At 55.9% G+C, this 778-nt stretch overlaps 1 protein-coding gene across 1 annotated transcript in view; it reads left to right on the plus strand.

Annotated features, from left to right (window-relative positions):
* Positions 1-215: 215 nt before the first annotated feature.
* Positions 216-778, plus strand: part of LOC119323296 (cytochrome b-c1 complex subunit 8-like) — a 1,824-nt gene continuing 1,261 nt past the window's right edge. Inside the window, exon 1 of the mRNA XM_037596906.1 lies at positions 216-499. Coding sequence (XP_037452803.1) covers positions 330-499 — 170 coding nt within the window. The 5' untranslated portion in view covers positions 216-329. The remainder of the gene's footprint in view (positions 500-778) is intronic.

The raw sequence follows: 778 nt of genomic DNA on the forward strand, positions 1-778 counted from the left end.
CAAGTGGCGATGATCGTTGTGAGGCTTTGGAGTTGCTCTGGCAGCACGCTCTTTGTTTTTTCTTCTTTTCTTTCCTAACTAGGCCGGGCCCATTATTTACATTCATATTGCCTCCGTCCAAAACGCCGAATGGGCTCAAAAAAAAAAACGCCGAATGGGCTCGTGGCCCAACCGCAGTTGACGTAAATACCGAGCCCTAAGCCGGGGAACGAAGGACCCAGAAGCCACCCACCCCATCGTCCTGAGGTAAATCGGAGCCGGAGGAGACCGAGGAAGAAGGAGAAGCGGCGCGGCGCGGCGAGGCGAGGCGAGGCGAGGCGAGGAGAGAGATGGGGAAGATGCCGGTGCGGATGAAGGCGGTGGTGTACGCGCTGTCGCCGTTCCAGCAGCAGGTGATGCCGGGCCTGTGGAAGGACATCACCACCAAGATCCACCACAAGGTGTCCGAGAACTGGATCTCCGCCACGCTCCTCATCACCCCCGTCGTCGGCACCTACCAGTACGTCCCTCCCCCTCCCACGAACGATCCCTGCGGATGTCTGGTCGGTCGGGCGGATCTAGGGTTGCGTAGGTCACCTGTGGCTCTCGGTTGGCTGCGAGATCCGATTTCGGGTTCGATCGAGTACCCGATTTTAGACCTAGTCAATTCAGTGCAGTGGTTTGTTCAGGCATATTGTTTCTTCTTTGAGGAATGAGTTTGAAATGATAGGGGGAACTCATACCTTGCTGATTCAATGCAATGGTTTGTGCAGGCCGTTTTAGCTTCTTGTGTGTCTGT

This window comes from Triticum dicoccoides, chromosome 6B (genome assembly GCF_002162155.2).
Source record: "Triticum dicoccoides isolate Atlit2015 ecotype Zavitan chromosome 6B, WEW_v2.0, whole genome shotgun sequence".
Taxonomy (NCBI): Eukaryota; Viridiplantae; Streptophyta; class Magnoliopsida; order Poales; family Poaceae; genus Triticum; species Triticum dicoccoides.